Genomic DNA, 17605 nt, shown 5'->3' with positions numbered 1-17605 from the left:
GTCTAGCAACTCCCTATTGACGTTAGAAGATGAGGGTATGTCATGGTTATTGGACCTGAAAGATAAAGTAGATCAGATTATTGAAGACCATAGTGTGACGGCCCAGGGCCATCAGGAAGATTGGAGGCAGCTGGCCAACGCCTTCGCCCTACAAGACCCGCCCCATCCGGAGGAGAGGGGGCTTCTTTTCCCTGACACCTGGTGTGCTACACGCAGTGGTTTAGGGGGAGCAGTGACACCGTCTGGGAGGCTGCGAGAATGCTTTCTTGTTGTGCAATCTGAACGGTCCAGACCTTTTTCTAATAAAGGTGGTTTCTTTAGTTAGCACCGTGCCTGAGTTTTCATTACGTTTTGTTGTGATTTCAGAGTGGGACCATAACAATAGCGAGAGTCCAGAGACTCAACAGTTGAATACTGAGGTGAAGATTAACACACCGACCATGATGCATTTATTGCACACTGACAGAGCTACAGCTAATGAGTATTCTGGATTAATGCTAAATGAAGTGACTGGAGTGAACACTGACACACATGGGGCACACACACAAACTGATACAGCCACTGCTAATATTGATACCAATGAGCTTGATATGCAGAAGTTGCTGTCCAGTTATGAGGAGATTTACAACAAACTCCTCCAGTTAAATGTCCCACTGACCACACACACTGCAGACAAGCAGCTGCCTAGTTTCAGGGACTGTAATCAGCCCAGTAGGCTAAACACAGTCCACTCACCCCCGTGCTTACCTAACTCCAACACCGAGAAACAGCCCACCCAAACCAGTAGGCTACACATTGATCACTCACCTCACTACATACCTCAGTTCGGAACAGAACAGCCCACCCATGCAGGTGAAACTATGATAGCCTTAAGGGATCTCCCACTGCTACAGCGTAGGGAATTTAAAATACATGGAGGGCAGATCGGGGACACTGCATCAGATATGAGCTATAACAGTATCTGCAAACAAGTAGATGAGGGACTGAGGGAGCGACACACAGAGAATGAGATCATCAGAGGAGTCCTGCGTGTAATCAAACCTGGAAACTTCAGAGATATGCTCACAAACAAAGAAGAAATGACTGTCACAGAGCTGAAAAGTTTCCTCCAATCTCATCTTGGTGAGAGGGGCAGCACAGAGCTGTTTCAAGAACTGATGTGTGCAAAACAACATGAACATGAGACACCTCAGCAGTTTTTATACAGGACAATTGGACTAAAGCAGAAGATAATGTTCACATCCAGACAATCTAACTCTGTGGTTAAGTATGATGCATCCACAGTACAGTGTGTGTTCCTTAACACCATCTACCAAGGTCTGGGTGAGAAACATGAGGATGTGAGGCGAGATCTAAAACCTCTTCTGTCTGACTCCACCGTGTCTGATGAATCCCTACTGAGGCAAGTAATCAGAACTACCAATGAAGAAAGTGAAAGGAAGCGCAGACTGGGTCGCAGCTCCATCTGCAAAGTGACTCAGGCTCACAGTACTCATGCTGAACCGGAAAAGACAAACAAAGGTGATAAGAGTACTGAAACTGAAAATAAAGACAAGACAATTCAGAGACTATCGGCTCAGGTAGAGGCCTTAAACCAGATCATAGAGTCACTGAAACAACTTAGAACACCAACTCAGGCACCTGAACAGCCATACTCACCTGTGTATAAGTACCCCACTGACAAAGCTATGTCACAGAAAAAAAAAAGACCTTTTGGATGCCCTCAGTGTGTAGAACACGGTCTACCTAACTGTAGCCACTGTTTCGCTTGTGGAGGTGAAGGTCACCGTGCTGTAGGTTGCCTGAAGAAACCAAAGCCGTCGGGAAACGGGCCTCGGTCATGGAAGAGGGACGATCTGTGACCGCATTCGAGACCAAGTCCCACTGCAATGATGTTCTGGCGTCCAAAACTGACGATGTCAGTTCAGTCATTTCCCCTCAGCTGTCCAACAACACACAGCCAGTCACAGACAAAGTAGCTCCACTCATAGGACGCAGATCCCTGCTAAGATGCAGCATGGCTGGCTATGCTGTCACCGTTCTGTTAGACACTGGAGCAAATGTGAGTATCCTTGATCGTACCTGGAAAGAGAAATACTTACCCTGTCAAGATATTCGACCTCTCAGTGAACTCATTGACAAGGAACTGGATGTGCTAGCCATCACAGGAGACGAAATACCCTACGACGGATGGATTGAGGTAATAGTCAACTTACAAGGCAACAATGACCCAGACCTGTCTATTCGAGTGCCGTTCCTAGTGAGTCGTTTAAAGATAGAAAGGCCATTGATTGGATTTAATGTAATTCAAGAGCTCATCATGGGGCAACAAAGCAGACCCAAAGTCCTGTCTATCCTCACAAATCTCATCGCTGGAGCCATGGAAATTGACAGTGTCAAAGCTGAAGCAATTGTGAGTTTTGTGCAAACCCAAAAGCCAGAGGAAGAATATACTACTGTGAAGGTCGGTCTGAAAGGGGCTATCATCCGTCCTGGAGAAGTTGCCTATGTCAAATGTCAAATCCCAGACAATTTTCATTTCTCTGGCTCATTGGTGTTATTTGAACCCAAATTCAACAGCTTACCTTTAGAGAGACTAGACATGGGTGTGGGGCTGGTGGAAATCCGTCAGTCTGACAGGCCCTATGTTGAAGTGCCTATAGGGAACCACACAGAGCAGGATGTGATACTGCCCAGCAAGACAGTTATTGGCAGTATTGAGCTTGTTGAGGAAATAATAGAAGAAGCAGAGCCAGAGAGTCACAAGAAACATGAAAACCTAGTACATGGTACCGACTCTGCACCAGCCACTCGGTTAAACAATGGCAACTCAATCCCACTGTGGCACCCTCCTGTTGACATAAGCCATCTAACAGAGGAACAACAGAAAGAAGTCAATCAAATGCTGTACGAAGAATCTGGAGCTTTTGCAAAGGACGATGATGACATCGGATGCATCCCCAGTCTCCAAATGAGCATCAACCTTAAGGATGATATTCCTGTCCAGCGAACTCATGTATCTATTCCTAAGCCACTCTACAAGGAGGTCAAGGAATATGTACAGGTTCTGCTTGCTAAGGGATGGATAGTAAAGTCAAAATCACCATATGCTGCTCCAGTGGTCTGTGTTAGAAAGAAAGATGGAACACTCAGACTGTGCATTGACTACAGACTACTCAATCAAAAGACTGTGCCAGACCGACACCCCTTACCTCGCATTCAAGACCTAATTAACACCCTTGGAGGTCACAGCTGGTTCACCATTCTGGACCAAGGAAAGGCCTATCACCAGGGCTACATCGCTGAGGGGTCCCGTCACATGACAGCATTTGTCACACCCTGGGGTCTATATGAATGGGTGAGGATCCCATTTGGCCTCTCAAATGCTCCAGCTGCCTTTCAGAGAAGCATGGAGGAAATGCTTGACAGCCTGCGGGATGAATGCTGTATTCCCTACCTGGACGATGTCCTTTGTTATGGCAAATCCTTTGAAGATCACATTGAGGGGGTAAGGCGGGTCCTGAGAGCTCTGCAGCAGCATGGTGTGAAGCTCAGACCAACAAAATGTGATCTATTCAAGCATGAAGTCAGGTATGTGGGAAGGCTGGTCTCTGCAGAGGGAGTACGGATAGACCCAAAGGACCTGGATGCTGTCTTAGCTTTGAGGGAGAAGACACCCAACACGGTAGGAGATGTCAGGAAGCTACTGGGATTCCTCAGTTATTATCGGACATACATCCAAGACTTCTCCCGCATCGCCAAGCCCATTTATGAATTGCTGCAGGTAAAAGGAAGTACAGCAGAAAACTCAACGAGGATACTGAAGAGAGGGAAAGGTGCCCAGCTCTCATCAAGGTCCCCAGTCCAGTGGACAATAGAGCACCAAGGTATCCTCCACCAGCTCATTAACACGCTTACCAACCCACCTGTACTAGCATATCCTGACTTTGACCTGCCCTTTACCGTACACACTGATGCCTCAGAGCAAGGGTTAGGTGCAGTGCTCTACCAGCGCCAGGAAGGAAGACTGAGAGTCATCGCCTATGGTTCAAGGACTTTGTCTCCGGCTGAGAAGAACTACAGGCTTCACTCTGGCAAGCTTGAGTTCCTCGCTTTGAAATGGGCTGTTTGTGAGAAATTTAGGGACTATCTGTTTTATGCTCCCCACTTCACAATCTACACAGACAATAACCCACTAACATACGTCATGAGCACAGCCAAACTAAACGCCGTTGGTCACAGATGGGTAGGTGAACTTGCAGACTTCCGATTTGATATCAGATACCGACCAGGGAAGAGCAATGTTGATGCTGACACCCTCTCCCGTCTACCACTGGACTTTGACAGGTATGTGACAGAATGCACTGAAGAATTGTCCAAGGAAACTGTATTTGCAACGTGGGAAGGTAGTCAGGCTGCAGAGGAACAAGACATTGCTTATGTGGCCGCTCTCAATCTTGCACAAGACCCAGAGCCTCATGGGATAGGACATCTGCCTACTATTAACCATGATGAGCTGGCCAAGGCTCAGAGAGAAGACCCAGCAATTGGGGCACTAATAAGACTGAAGGAAACAACGAGAGTCTTGTCAAATGAAGATCGACGAGGAGCGAATGTCATAAACACAAAGAGAGGAACTCTCACTTTTCCCGATGGCCATGTCATCCAGATGTGGCGACAGCCACCCCGGCCTGGCTGTGTCACAACCCACACCATTATCACACTAACAGCTGAGACAACAAACTCTGCTGCTACCAGCAGCATGCCTTCAAACGAGCCACCTACGCCGCCCTCTACCCTGCCAACTGTCGAGCTGCACCCACCTCCAACCACTGTCTGGCCAGCTGCAGGTTCACACACACAGGTGACAAACACCTCCCCACCTGACGACAGCGAAAGGGTCTTTGCAGTGAAGGAGGTCTGGCAGAAAAACTGTGATGGTCTGACTCCGAGTGAACAAAGTCTGCTGTGGCAACTTCTACTTGAGTTCAAGGACTGCTTTTCACTGTCGGAGGACGATGTGGGCGGCACAGATCTCATCCAGCATAACATCGAAACGGGAGATGCACAGCCAATCAGGATGAGACCTCGACGCCTCCCACTGGCCAGGCAGGCTGCGGCAGACAAAGCCCTGCAAGAGATGCGGCGAGCTGGGATCATTGAGCCTTCCACCAGCCCCTGGGCCGCCCCGGTCGTCATGGTCCCCAAAAAGCAGAAGGAGAAGTGGCGTTTCTGTGTGGACTTCAGACCCCTCAACAAAGTGACCAAAAAGGACTCCTACCCCCTGCCACGCATCGACGAGGCCCTTGAAACAGTGGCAGGGTCATCCTGGTACTCCTCTTTGGACCTGCGGAGCGGGTATTGGCAGGTCCCCCTAGGCCCTGAAGCTCGGGCCAAAACTGCCTTCATCACTAATGGGGGTTTGTGGCAGTTTAAAGTCCTTCCGTTTGGCCTCTGCAATGCCCCTGCCACGTTTGAGAGACTAATGGACAGGGTACTCGCTGGTATCCCTCGGCAGGAGTGTGTTGTGTACCTGGACGACATACTGGTGCATGGTGAATCATTCCAGGCGTCTCTCAAGGCCCTGAGGCGGGTGCTGGAGAGGGTGGCAGCAGCAGGTCTAAAACTGCACCCACAGAAATGCTCCTTCATGCAACGAGAGGTCACATTTCTGGGGCACAAGCTTGGGGGCGGTGGTGTCAGCACCATGGATGAGAAAGTGCAGACTGTGAAGGATTGGCCTACCCCCAGCACTGTGCAGGACCTGAAAAGCTTCCTGGGCCTGGCCTCCTACTACAGGAAGTTTGTGAGAGGGTTTTCCTGCATAGCTGCACCTCTGTTCCGCCTGCTACAAAAAGGGGTGGTGTTTGATTGGACAGAGGAGTGCCATGCAGCTTTCACTTCACTGCAGAAAGCCCTTGTGGAAGCCCCAATCCTCTCACCGCCTGACCCCACCCTGCCTTTTATCCTCGACACAGACGCCAGTAATGCAGGCGCAGGGGCTGTGCTGGCCCAAGTGACTCCCGAAGGAGAGAGAGTGGTGGCTTATCACAGCAGACAGTTCAACAAGGCTGAACGTCGCTACTGTGTCACAAGGCGGGAGCTGCTTGCTGTGGTCAGTGCCATTCGACATTTCAAATATTACCTTGGGGGCCTCCATTTCACAGTCAGGACCGACCACTCTGCCTTAGTGTGGCTCATGTCTTTCAGAGAGCCAGAAGGCCAGCTGGCACGCTGGATTGAGGAGCTGCAGGCGTATGATTTCACTGTGGTCCACAGACCAGGGGCACGCCACGGAAACGCAGACGCACTTTCACGCCGTCCCTGCAGCACTGATGGCTGCAGCTACTGTGAGAAAAGAGAGGCGCAGGAAGAAGAGAGGCTGCAACCTGATGTGAAATGTGCTGCAGTGGGACCGGAGGGCACGCCAGCAGGCCACGGACTGACAGCTGTGGACGCAACAGAGTGGGGGTGCAGACAGGAAGAGGATGTCGACATAAGGCCAGTGCTCACTTGGGTGGGAGCCCGGCAGCGACCAGCTTGGGGAGAGGTTGCCTTGTGTTCTCGAGCCACAAAAGGACTCTGGTCAATTTTTCAAGCCCTGCGCCTGCAGGATGGTGTGCTGCAGAGGGGGTGGAAAGTGCCAGCGACGGGAGAGACACAGTGGCAGGTGGTGGTGCCCAGGGCTCTGAGAGAGACAGTGCTCCAGGCGATGCATGGAGCTCCAGGATCTGGTCATTTCGGGGTTACTAAGACCCTCCGCCGCCTCCGCCAGGGGTTTTACTGGGGCCAACATAGGCGGGATGTGGAGGACTACTGCCGCTGCTGTGACAGCTGCACTGCACGGAAAGGCCCTGCGGACAGATCTCATGCCCAGCTCCAACAGTTTCCAGCTGGGTGTCCCATGGAGAGGGTGGGGATTGATGTTCTCGGACCTTTTCCCCACTCAGAGAGGTAACCGTTACATCCTCACTGCCATGGACTATTTTACTAAGTGGCCTGAAGCTTACTGCCTGCCAAACCAGGAGGCGGAGACTATAGTTGATGCTCTGGTGGGGGGGATGTTCAGCAGATTCGGGGCCCCTGAAGTCATCCACACAGACCAGGGCAGAAACTTTGAGTCCCGTGTCTTTGCTGCCATGTGTGACAAACTGGGCTCCCACAAGACCCGCACCACACCCCTTCATCCACAAAGCGATGGACTGGTCGAGAGATTTAACCGCACTCTGGCGCAGCAGCTGGCCATAGTGACAGCTAAACACCAACGTGACTGGGACGACCATGTACCTCTGGTGCTGATGGCTTACAGGTCTGCTGTACAGGACTCCACTTCCTGCTCTCCTGCCCTTCTCATGCTAGGCAGAGAAATTCGGACACCAGCTGAGATGATGGTGGGGAAACCCCCTGACGCACCTGCAGGTCCCCCGGGGCTCGACTATGCTAGGAAACTCCAGGACCGCTTGGAGTCTGCCCACGAGTTTGCGAGGAACCAGCTGCGCAGTGCAGGTGCAAGGCAAAAGAGGAACTACGACGTGCACGTCAGAGGACGACATTTCGAAGTCGAGGAGCTGGTCTGGGTGTATAGCCCACAAAGGAAGAAGGGCAGGTGCCCAAAGCTAGATAGTGAGTGGGTGGGACCCTGCCGAGTCCTGGAGAGACTTGGTGAGGTAGTGTACAGGGTCCAGCTGCCACCACGAGGAAGGAAAGTCGCCCTGCACAGAGACAGGCTGGCCCCCTACCGGGGCACAGCCATCCCACCAGGACAAGAGCTTGGGACACGGGGAACCCTGGACTCTGCCCGGACTACCCCCCAAACCCTTTCCAATAACCCCAGTGTCTCCCCCGGCCCTTCACAGACTGGACTTGGTGTCCTTGGCCCAGCCCTTTCTTCCCTGTCCCCTGCCCATGGGCCCAGCGTCCCCTCGACCCCTTCCCCTTCTCCCCAAGGCCAACGGCGGCCTCAGAGGAACCGAAGGCCCCCTGGCCACCTGAGAGACTTTGTTTGCCCCCTCGGGGGCGAGGGACTTTGTGGGGGGAGGGTAGTGTAACGGACTGAAGACATATAATGTTAACCTGTTATGTTAGGTGTTATGGTGTTTACAGAAAGTGTTCTAAGATGTTATATAAGATTGGTTCTTGCATTTACGGAGGTCAGTGAAGGCCTCATGCCTGGTGGGATGTTGTGTTTTGTGACCTGGACGACGAGAGTTAGTCTATGACCGGGAGCAGATGATTAAAGATGTTACAGAACGTTAACAGTGTTGACTGTTTGTTGGCGTAGGCTACGGCCCACAGTAGCCTGTGTACTGTCCGCAAATAAAGGACCACAAGAAAATAACGTCTCGTAGCTTTCCTGAGTAAGGGTCGCTACAATATGTTAAATTATTGACGCATGATTCATGTGGAGTTCATTAATGTATCGCTCTGTTACAAGTTGTTGGGACAGAGTGAAGCCTCTCTCATGAACAATCTTTGGCTCGGAAGCCGTCCTGCAGAGAGAACAAACCGTCAGGTGACAAACGGGATTTAGGTTCAGAAGTGAGAGCCGATGTGACTTTACCCGGTTAAAGCGACAGCAGTTTCTTTAATAAAACGTCCTCAGCTTTTTGTTCTAACCGGCTTCCTGCAAACAGACACTCGCCGAGTCGTCGTTTTGAAGTCCTAAAATTCAGAACCAGGTCTGAGAAGAGATGTCGAGGCGGTTCAACGCACCTCAGAATGCGTTTTTGGTGTTTGGCCAATTAAAACGTGTTTGAGATGAGCTAGTTAGTGCAGTTTGACACACACACACACACACACACATTATTTAATATGACACATGTTATTATATTATACACACAGACCTCTGTCTCCAGTCTGAATGTGTTTCCGTTGCCAGAATTTGCACCTAAAACGCTGATAAAACTCCAAAACCCCCAAATGATTCATATTGTCACATGACCTCTGTCATAAGGAATCCTCACCTGACGAGTTAGATAAACGAGGCAGATTCACATCAGCGATGACCAACATGATTAAGACAGATTATTAGAGGTCCCCAGGTTACACGAGTCCCCGTGAGAACCGGGTCTAAAACTGGACCCTCTGAGACCAGCAGCCAGTAAACCCAGGTGTAACTGATAAAGTTAACTTTAGTGGGCGACTTAACTGGAACATATTTAATTACACCTGTGACTTTACATTGTAAATGGACCCTTCCAGGATATTTTATTAGAATATTGGTCGATACATATATCAATGTCAAAATGTTTTGAATCCCTTATATTGTTTAAATCCAGTATCTTAGATCACAAGCTGAGAAGCTGAACTCTTTAACCTGACTGACAGCAGCTCAACTGTTGTTGTGTTTGTCGTACTGAGACTTTAAACTGCAGTCATCATCATCACTGACTTCAGTCTCAGGTTCAGAAGAGTCTCCAGTCTCCTCATCAGGACCTGGTTCTGGATGTGAGTGTGCTGGCTGGAGGCTCCATCTCTCTGTTCTCCTCAGTTTGTCTCTGATGAAGCTGTGAGAACCGTCGACCGACACATTTATGTCTCTTGACCTGTCGACGCCAAGCGAACCTTTTGTTACAAACGCTGCAGCCGAACCACTTCTCTCCCGTGTGAGTGATCGCGTGACTCTTCAAGTGTCCCTTGGTCAAAAATCTTTTATCACACACTGAACAACTAAAGGGTTTCTCTCCTGTGTGAGTTATCATGTGTCTCTTCAGGTGTGCTTTTTGCAAATAACTCTTCTCGCAGACAGAGCAGCCGTACGGTTTCTCTCCCGTGTGGATTGTCATGTGTTTCCGTAAACGTCCTCTCCAGGCAAAATATTTCTTACAGACGGAGCAGCTGAATGGTTTCTCTCCCGTGTGAGACCTCATGTGGATCTTCAGGTATCCACTTTCAATGAAAGCTTTACCGCACAGGGAGCAGCCGAACGGTTTCTCTCCTGTGTGGAGTCTCATGTGTTTCTGTAGACACGTACTCCGTGCAAAACACTTTGTACAGACGGAGCAGCCGAACGGTTTCTCTCCCGTGTGAGTTCTCATGTGTCTGTTCAGATCTGCCTTAGTTCCAAATCTTTTCTCACACTCAGAGCAGCCAAATGGTTTCTCTCCAGCACTACATCTGGACTCACTGACAGAAACTTCATTATTATTCAGAGAGTTTAAACCTGACTGAGGTTCTCTGGTCTCCTCCCAGTCCCCATCACTGACTTCAGTCTCAGAAGAGTCTCTTGGATCTGAGTTCCTGCCTGGTTCTGGTCCTCCACAGTCCTCTCCATCAGCTTCTGTTTCCATCTGTTCGGTTTGTCTTTGATGAAGTTGTGAGGACTGAGCTTCCTCTTCATCATCTTCACTCTTCACAGGAGTGAATGTGAACTTGATATCAGCCTCCTCCAGACCTTGAAGCTGCTCTCCCTCCTGACTGGTCCAGAGTTCCTCCTGTTCCTCGTTAATGTGTGGGGGCTCTGGGTCCTCCTGGTCCTCTTTAATGTGGGGGGGCTCTGGGTCCTCCTGGTCCTCTTTAATGTGTGGGGGCTCTGGGTCCTCCTGGTCCTCTTTAATGTGGGGGGGCTCTGGGTCCTCCTGGTCCAGACTGGAGCTCCACTCCTGCTGCTCTTCTTCACCGATGACCACTTTTCGTACATCTGAAGGTAAAACTGAGACACAGACAGACGTTAATATGAATCTTAAAAGCTGCTCTGTTAGTATCGTGTCTCCTCACACGTCCTCAGAATTCTATCTGTCTTAAGATTGATTGGCAGAACCTGGGAAATAATTCTGAAGTGCTTTAAAGATTTTTGGGGGCGTTTTCACCTTTTATGTGACGGATAGCGTACATATAAGTGAGAGAGAAACAGTTGAACCCGTCGCTGAGTAATGGCCGGTATCACCTGGAAACTAAACGCTGTCAAGACACACGTTAGCTGGTTTACTACAACTGTATGAACCCAAAATAAACTATCTTACTGTGATTTAATTACAATAAAGTTATGCAGAAATAATAAACATCATGATTCATGTTTTGTTAATTCTCTCCTGAAGACAACAAGCAAACAACTTTTAAAATACTTGTTTTCTGAATGGAGTCTGGTTCTATCGATGCTATGCTAAGCTAACATTGTAGCATCTCCATCAACACTCAACATAAGTCATCTAGGTTTAAATACATCAGCGTAGTTATTGTTTGTACCATGTGGTTTATATACAAACATTTATACACATAGTTTCTGGTCTCTGTACAAATATGAGGTATATTATATATATATTATATATATAATATATATTATAGAGATAATATATATTATACATATAATATATATTATAGAGATACGATATGTTTATCCTCCATTTATGATTCAACGTCAGTGATGACGCGATGCTCTGGGACTAAATCTGTCACATCGAGCTTCATCAAGTCATTTAGAGAACGGTCGTCACTTAAACTTTGTGTCCATTAGCTTAGCTTAGCTTAGCTTCATCCCTCTGCCTTTGCTCCTCATAAATGAATCCAGTAATAAAAAGGAAGAGACAACAAATAAAACCAGGACATCGTGGACTTCGTTCTGATTCTTTGGTCCTACTGTGGCCCAGAAGGGACAAACTGAACTGTAGACAGACTTCCTGTTTCTAGATGGTTCTGAAACCAGGAAGTAAATGATTATAGATCAGAGTATTGATCAGCTCCTTACTGATGATTTTATTATTCAATGTTTAAACGTTCATTTATTATCATGATGAGCTGCTCCAACTACACACACACAACTACACACACACACACACATAGACACAACTACACGCACACACACGCAGACACACACACAAACACGCATTGACATAAATGTGATTTATTTTATAAACATGTTACGTTTTGTTTCCAGTGAATATTAATAACTTCATAAAAACACTTTGAAACTGTTGCTGCTACATTTAAAATATAAATACATTCTGATCCTGAATTTGTTTTTTTAAATATATATATTTATATATATAAGATTTCATAAATCAGTATTAGTGGTAATATTCTACTTCAGTACACTTCATTGTATTTGTTTATAAAACACAACACTTAGTATTCTGCTGCTGGTTTAATGTGTAATAACACATCATGTATTACGTTATTACACTTTGTGTTCAGAACTGAAGCTGTTGATCGATGATGACGTTTGTGGATTAAAAAGACTCGAGCTGAAGACAGCTAGCTGCGGCTAACCAGCTAACGTTAGCTTAGCATCATTAGAAAGAAAACAAACCTGTTCTTCTTCTCGGCTTCATTTCGTGCAGCAGTTTCCGGTGCCGGTCCGTCTCCGTTCTGTTTACGGAACTAAACTCTGATGGGTTGTTGTTCTGCCGTTATTTAGGTTCAGCTAACGGTTCTCTCTGCTCACGAGAGGCTAACGGAGAAGCTAACCGGCGGAAATACCAATTATCACTTCCGGGGACAGCTTTCAAAATAAAACTGAAGACTTTCTGCCCGACCCGTAATGTTGTGAATCACCTGTGAAGTAGAGACGGGAGAAATAACATCATGTCTACGCAGAAAAAACAACTGTTGGTTAATTATTGGATAAATCTTAGAATCACCCAACTAAAAAAAATAGTATTATAGGCATCAGAATCAGAATCAGAATCAGAATCAGCTTTATTGGCCATGTATGCTTACGCATACATGGAATTTGTCTCCGGTTTCCACTCCGCTCTCAATGTACAAACACCAATTTACAATAAACAAGAAAATATATGTATAAAGAATAAAAAAGGGCAGCAAAAAAGTAGAACGGATGTAGGTATAAACATTTAACAGCTATATACAATATAAGTATAAATATATATCCGAGAGAAAAAGTGTATATATATATATATACACATGTGAACATAAACCTATAGACAATGGCATGAATTGTAAGTGGTGGTAATAGTGCAGTATAACTTATTTATTGTTCATGAGAGTGACGTGTGGAGGCTGAAATCTTCCCCACCGAGAGAAGGCCGGAGAGCACGCTCCACTGTTGTTTTACAGTAGAGTTGCTTCTTAATAAATCTACCATAAACTGGTTTACAATTAAAAAGTATTTAATCCTACTGAAGCTAATACAATTACAGAATGAAGTACACTACTAACAGAATATATAATATATGATCCGCGCGGAAAAGCTATTCACTCGCGACTCAGCCTGGAAACACAGATGTTTCCACGCTGAGAGCCGAGAAGAAAGAGAGTGAATTCCTTTCCAGCACTTCCTCTTACAGTTTGAAATCCCCTCCCTTTTGTCCATCTTAATTCCTATTGGCTAATTTCGGTTGCCTCCTCCTGGCGTCAGGCTTCCGAAAACCCTCGCGCGGGTACAACCTGCAAATGTCTGTCTAGAAGTCTGACTTTCCCTTGGCTATTCTTCACAGTTTAATACATTCAATGACTGTCTTTTATGGCTTAACACTTCTATGATAAACATTCTATATAAAGATAAGGATTTGCAACTTTTGGCAAAAACTTCACAAGTTTCACAAACAGATATAAAGGTGCTACTAAGATACACTTCTAACTACAAATCACTTCTACAATTATGAATCTTCTAATTATGTATTCCAAAACACTTCTAATTATGATTTCTTAATTATGAATCATTAAACACTTCTATTATGATTTCTTAAAACACTTCTAAACCCAAATTTCCTACAGATGGCCAGCAGAAAGAAGCTGTTCCTGTGTCTGGTGGTTTTGGCGTACAGAGCTCTGTAGCGCCTACTAGAGGGGAGGAGGTGAACAGCTTGTGTCCAGGGTGTGAAGGGTCTGCAGTGATCTTTCCAGCCCGTTTCCTGACTCTGGAGGTGAACAAGTCCAGGATGGGGGGCAGGCTGGCACCAATGATCCTCTCTGCAGACTTGACAGTCCGTTGCAGTCTGTTCCTGTCCTGTTTGGTGGCCGATCCGAACCACACAGTGATAGAGGAGCAGAGAACAGACTGGATGATGGTGGAGTAGAACAGGATCAGCAGCTCCTGAGGCAGGTTGAACTTCTTGAGCTGGAGCAGGAAGTACAACCTCTGCTGGGCCTTTTTCCTGATGGTGTTGATGTTGGGAGCCCACTTCAGGTCCTGGGAGATTGTGGATCCCAGAAACTTGAAGTCCTCCACAGCGGACACAGTGCTGTTGAGTATGGTGAGGGGGGGCAGTGTTGGGGGGCTCCTCCTGAAGTCCACTGTCATCTCCACAGTTTTGAGCTTGTTCAGCTCCAGGTTGTTCTGACCACACCAGAGGACCAGCTGTTCAACCTCCCGTCTGTACGCAGACTCGTCACCGTCCCTGATGAGGCCGATGACCGTTGGGTCGTCTGAGAACTTCAGGAGTTTAACAGACGGGTCCTCTGAGGTGCAGTTGTTGGTGTAGAGGGAGAAGAGCAGTGGGGAGAGACCACATCCCTGGGGGGTCCAGTGCTGATAGTCCGGGTGCTGGATGTGATTTTTCCCAGCCTCACCTGCTGCGTCCTGTCAGTCAGGAGGTTAGTGATCCACTGACAGGTGGAGGCTGCACAGTGAGCTGGGAGAGTTTGGGTTGGAGTATTGCTGGGATGATGGTGTTGAACGCTGAGCTGAAGTCCACAAACAGAACCCTTGCATATGACCCTGGGGAGTCGAGGTGTTGCAGCATGTAGTGCAGTCCCATGTTGACTGCATCATCCACCGACCTGTTTGCACGGTAGGCAAACTGCAGGGGGTCCAGCAGGGGCCCTGTGATGTCCTTCAGATGGGTCAACACCAGTTTCTCAAAGGATTTCATGACCACAGACGTCAGGGCGACGGGCCTGTAGTCATTTAATCCTGTGATAGAGGATTTCTTGGGGACCGGGATGATCGTGGAGCGTTTGAAGCAGGAGGGGACTTCACACAGCTCCAGTGATCGGTTGAAGATCTGTGTGAAGATGGGGGCCAACTGGTCAGCACAGACTTTCAGGCACGAGGGGGGGACACCGTCTGGGCCTGGTGCCTTCCAGATCTTCTGTCTGTGGAAGAGCCGACTCACATCCTCTTCACAGATCCTCAGTGCCGGTGGGGGGTCGGTTGGGAGAGGTGAGAAGGAGGCAGGGGGAGTAGGTGGTTGTTTGATGGTGGGGTGTGTGAAAGTGGGCTTATCAAACCTGCAATAGAAAAAAGTCAGGTCGTCAGCCAGTTGGTGATTGTCCTCAGTGTGGGGGGGGGGGGGGGTGGTCTCCTGTAGTTGGTGAGTACATCCAGGCCTCTCCACACTGACGAGGGGTCGGCTGAAAACTTTTCCTCCTTTTCCTTAGCTACCCTGATCTCCCTCATCAGTGTGTTCCTGGTCTGGTTGTACAGGATCCTGTCCCCACTTCTGTAGGCCTCCTCCTTGGCCCGATGAAGCTGCCTGAGTCTTGCAGTAAACCAGGTTTATTGTTGTTGTATGTGCAGAAGGTTTTAGTCGGCACACACATGTCCTCACAAAGACTGATGTATGATGTCACAGTGTCAGTGAGCTCATCCAGGTCTGTAGCAGCAGCCTCACAAACACTCCAATCAATGCAGACAAAGCAGGACTGTAGCTCCAGCTTTGCCTCGTTAGTCCATCTCCTCACAGTCTTCACCACAGGCTTTGCAGATTTTAATTTCTGCCTGTAGGTCGGGAGAAGATGAACCAGACAGTGATCAGAGAGTCCCAGAGCTGCACGAGGGACGGAGTGATATGCATCCTTTATACAGTGGAGCAGTGGTCCAGTGTGTTTTTGTCCCTGGTGCTACACTTAATATGTTGTCTGTATTTAGGCAGTTCTTTGCTGAGGTTTGCTCTGTTGAAGTCCCCAAGAACAATGAGTCTGGGTGTTTGTGCTCCATGTTGTTTGTGCTCAGCGAGGTGTTGAGAACCTCACTCACACAGGCATGAGGATGTAGACACCGACCAGAAGGAATGAGGAGAACTCCCGCGGTGAATAAAAAGGTTTACAGTCTATGAAAAGTGTTTCTAGGTGAGGGCTGCATGATTCCTTTAACACTGTGATTACATTACATTACAGTCATTTAGCAGACGCTTTTATCCAAAGCGACTTACAATTCAGAGTCTATCACATTTCTACACCGTAGGCACAACTACGGGAGCAATTTTGGGGTTAAGTGTCTTGCTCAAGGACACATCGACATGCGACTAGCAGAGCCGGAGCCTAGGATTGAACCGCCGACCCTCTGATTGAAAGGCAGCCCTGCTATCCACTTAGCAGACGTAGACGTAAAGTATCAAAGACGAGTTTTAGATAAAAGATCCAGAGGTGGACATTAAGGTAAGACATAAAACACTGATTTAGTGAGTATACAGATCAACAATACTCTGCTGTAGCAGTTCCTAGTCACAAAACTGAAATATTAAAAGATATTTTTTTGCTGTGTAAACAGTTGAATTGTGTGCCATTGTATGTTGGTGGGTTGACCAACAGAGATCAGACAAAGGGTGGACATTTGCAGTGACTCATGTCGGCATTAATTAATAATAAAAGTAAAGTAATGAAAAACTGAAAGAGCTGCTTCATTTATTCCATATGTTTCTTTGTCTCTCCTCCTTGAACATACATCACACCACAGTGTGTTACAACATGTATGTTATTCTTTAAAAAGTCTATTCAATCATTTAACTTCCTGTCTGTGTTTTTATGAGGAAGTCTGTCATTTCAGTAAGACTTCCGGACTTTTATTTTGAAAGTCAGCAGCGGATGTGCCCGGGAAGCTGTATTGTTCACTGAGGCTAACTTCACAGCAGAGTGTTGTGTTCACAGAGTGTGTGTGAGCTCCATCCGGGTCTCTGTGTGTGGTTGTGAGAACATGTCTAAAGTCCAAATGCTGAGATGTTTAGTCAACCAGCGACTAACTGCGGCTGCTGAAGAGATATTTGGTGTGTTTGAAAGAACGATAGCAGAGTACGAGGAGGAACTCTCTCGTTCAAAAGAGGAGAACGAGCGACAACGGAAACTACTGGACGCTGTTTTCATCCCTCAGCTTCGGTTACACAGAGCAGGTTGGTTCTCTTCACTTCTTCTTAGAACACAGAGTGTTGATGAAGGACAACAAACTGGTTTTAAAGACGAAACACCAAGAAATCTGATTGAAGCTCAATATTTAGTGTCATTAAAAAGCTGGTGAATTTGTGAAATGAGTCCATCTATCTTTCTTCAATAATGATTTTAACTCTGTGTAAATGTTGTAAAAAGTAGAATTATTAACAATCCTCCACCACTGTAATAGTTCCACACATATAACACTAACTACATTAGTGTAGCCTGGTGCTCATCAGAAGATTGAGCTTCTAACATATGAACGTCAGCGCTTTGAATTATTAAAGCCTTCTGATTTGCTCACAGGTGTGATAGAGTGTGTTAGTGTGTTAGTACATTTCTACTGTGATTTAGTCGATGTGCCTTACTCACTAACAGAACTATGTGTGACATATGATTCTGTACTGAGGAGAATGGTAACAGGACCACATGGGGTGTCTCTGTCTTTGCTTTGATAAGTGGGGGTTGCAGTTTAACCAGAGAATGTTTGGGTGTGAAGACTCCCAGGGGTAATCAAGGGTAATAAAGACACATGTATTTGTGGGACAAGGCTCAGAAGAGGAAG

General features: G+C 47.2%; 1 protein-coding gene across 1 annotated transcript; it reads right to left on the bottom strand.

Moving 5' to 3' along the window:
• Window positions 1-9175: 9175 nt before the first annotated feature.
• LOC142931589 (uncharacterized) lies at window positions 9176-12390 on the bottom strand. The gene is made up of 2 exons (XM_076075584.1): window positions 12245-12390; window positions 9176-10651 (listed from the first exon to the last, which is right to left on the bottom strand). The coding sequence occupies exons 1-2, from the start codon at window positions 12264-12266 to the stop codon at window positions 9429-9431; spliced, it is 1245 nt and encodes a 414-aa protein (XP_075931699.1). The 5' UTR covers window positions 12267-12390; the 3' UTR covers window positions 9176-9428.
• Window positions 12391-17605: the final 5215 nt, after the last annotated feature.

Source organism: Anarhichas minor, unplaced genomic scaffold (genome assembly GCF_050575085.1).
Source record: "Anarhichas minor isolate MPS153535 unplaced genomic scaffold, ASM5057508v1 ptg000053l, whole genome shotgun sequence".
Lineage (NCBI taxonomy): Eukaryota > Metazoa > Chordata > Actinopteri > Perciformes > Anarhichadidae > Anarhichas > Anarhichas minor.
The sequence above is the reverse complement of the archived record's forward strand: the minus strand, read 5'-3'. Positions and strand labels throughout refer to the sequence as shown.